Source organism: Corvus brachyrhynchos, unplaced genomic scaffold (genome assembly GCF_000691975.1).
Source record: "Corvus brachyrhynchos isolate BGI_N302 unplaced genomic scaffold, ASM69197v1 scaffold365, whole genome shotgun sequence".
Taxonomy (NCBI): domain Eukaryota; kingdom Metazoa; phylum Chordata; class Aves; order Passeriformes; family Corvidae; genus Corvus; species Corvus brachyrhynchos.
Window position 1 is genome coordinate 1,124,575 of NW_008239544.1, and position 1,178 is coordinate 1,125,752.

The 1,178-nt window shown below is 68.5% G+C and overlaps 1 protein-coding gene across 1 annotated transcript in view; it reads right to left on the reverse strand.

Annotated features, from left to right (window-relative positions):
• LOC103620575 (sulfotransferase family cytosolic 2B member 1) overlaps nt 1–1,157 on the reverse strand; it is a 2,093-nt gene extending 936 nt beyond the window's left edge. The window contains exons 1-3 of the mRNA XM_017741341.1: nt 972–1,157; nt 284–492; nt 2–121 (exon numbers count right to left, since the gene is read on the reverse strand). Of these exons, the coding sequence (XP_017596830.1) occupies nt 2–121; nt 284–492; nt 972–1,110 (468 nt within the window). The 5' untranslated portion in view covers nt 1,111–1,157. The remainder of the gene's footprint in view (nt 1; nt 122–283; nt 493–971) is intronic.
• Between the last annotated feature and the right edge of the window lie 21 nt (nt 1,158–1,178).

The window sequence follows — 1,178 nt, forward strand, 5'->3', positions numbered from 1 at the left end:
CCTCGAGGAACTGCGTCAGGAAGGCATCAAAGGAGCTGGGGTCGGGCAGGAACTTGGCCAGGTGGTGGAAGTGGTAAAAGGAGACAGCGACGTCTTTGGGGTTCCTGGCCACGTAGATCACCTGGGGGGACACAGTGCCACCCCCACGGCTGAGGGGATTCCGCTGCGCCCCGCTCAGAAAGCCCTCGGCATTTCCCTGGCTTTGGGAAGCTCCGTGGGTGTGGGACGTCCCTGCAGGGACCCCCAGGCCACTGGGGACCCCTCACACCTTGGCCTTGCTCACCTTGGCCTTGCTGCGCTGCAGGGCGGGGGCCAGGACGTGGGCGGGCAGGTGGGTGGTGAGGAGCCGGGGGGTCTCGGTGTCCTGCAGAGCCTCCCGGCAGTAGATCTGCTCCAGCCAGGGCGCCCGCTCCCAGTTGGGAATGGTCTTGGCTGGGCGGGCATCTCCAAGGCTGAACAGCAGCGTCAGGATCTCCTGCATCCAGGTGGTGCCTGCAGAGGTGTGTGGGGGGGCAGGGCCACGGCGCACCACGGGGCATGGCACCCTGGCATGGCACGGCATGGCACCGTGGCACAGCATGGAATGGCACCGTACCGGCACAGGCAGCACAGATTGGCACAGCAAGGCACGGCTCAGCCTGTCCTGTCCCGTCCCCATCACAACGTGTCCCGTCCCAGCAGCTGGGCTGGCAGGGCCGTGTCCTCCCTCCCTGAGCACCCAGGGACCCCAGTCTAGGGCTGGGGATAGGATGGCAGCAGCACAGGGGCTCAGCGGGCAGGAGCTCCTGGCCAGGGGTCCCCGTGCTGTGCGAGAATGGCCGCGGGGACCAGGTCCGGGTGTCCCCAAGCCCAGACATCTGCCAGTCCCGCCGGCAGCTCCGGAAAAGACCCCCCGCACCCCCTCCAGCTGGGGGTCCCAGCCCTATCCTATCACGTCCCCTCGTTGTCCCCGCGTCCCCGCAGCCCCTCACCCGATTTGGGGTAGGTGGCGATGAGCACGTCGGTGGGGCGGAAGGTGAAGGCGGCGGCGAAGCCGAGGGACTCCTGCGTGTGGAGGTGGCCAGGCAGGGCGATGCCCGCAAAGGTCTCGGTCACCTCCATGCGCTCCATGGCCCGGCCGGGCGGGACGCGCCGGGAGCCGCTTAAATAGCGCCGAAAGAGGAAGCGGGCCCGGCGGG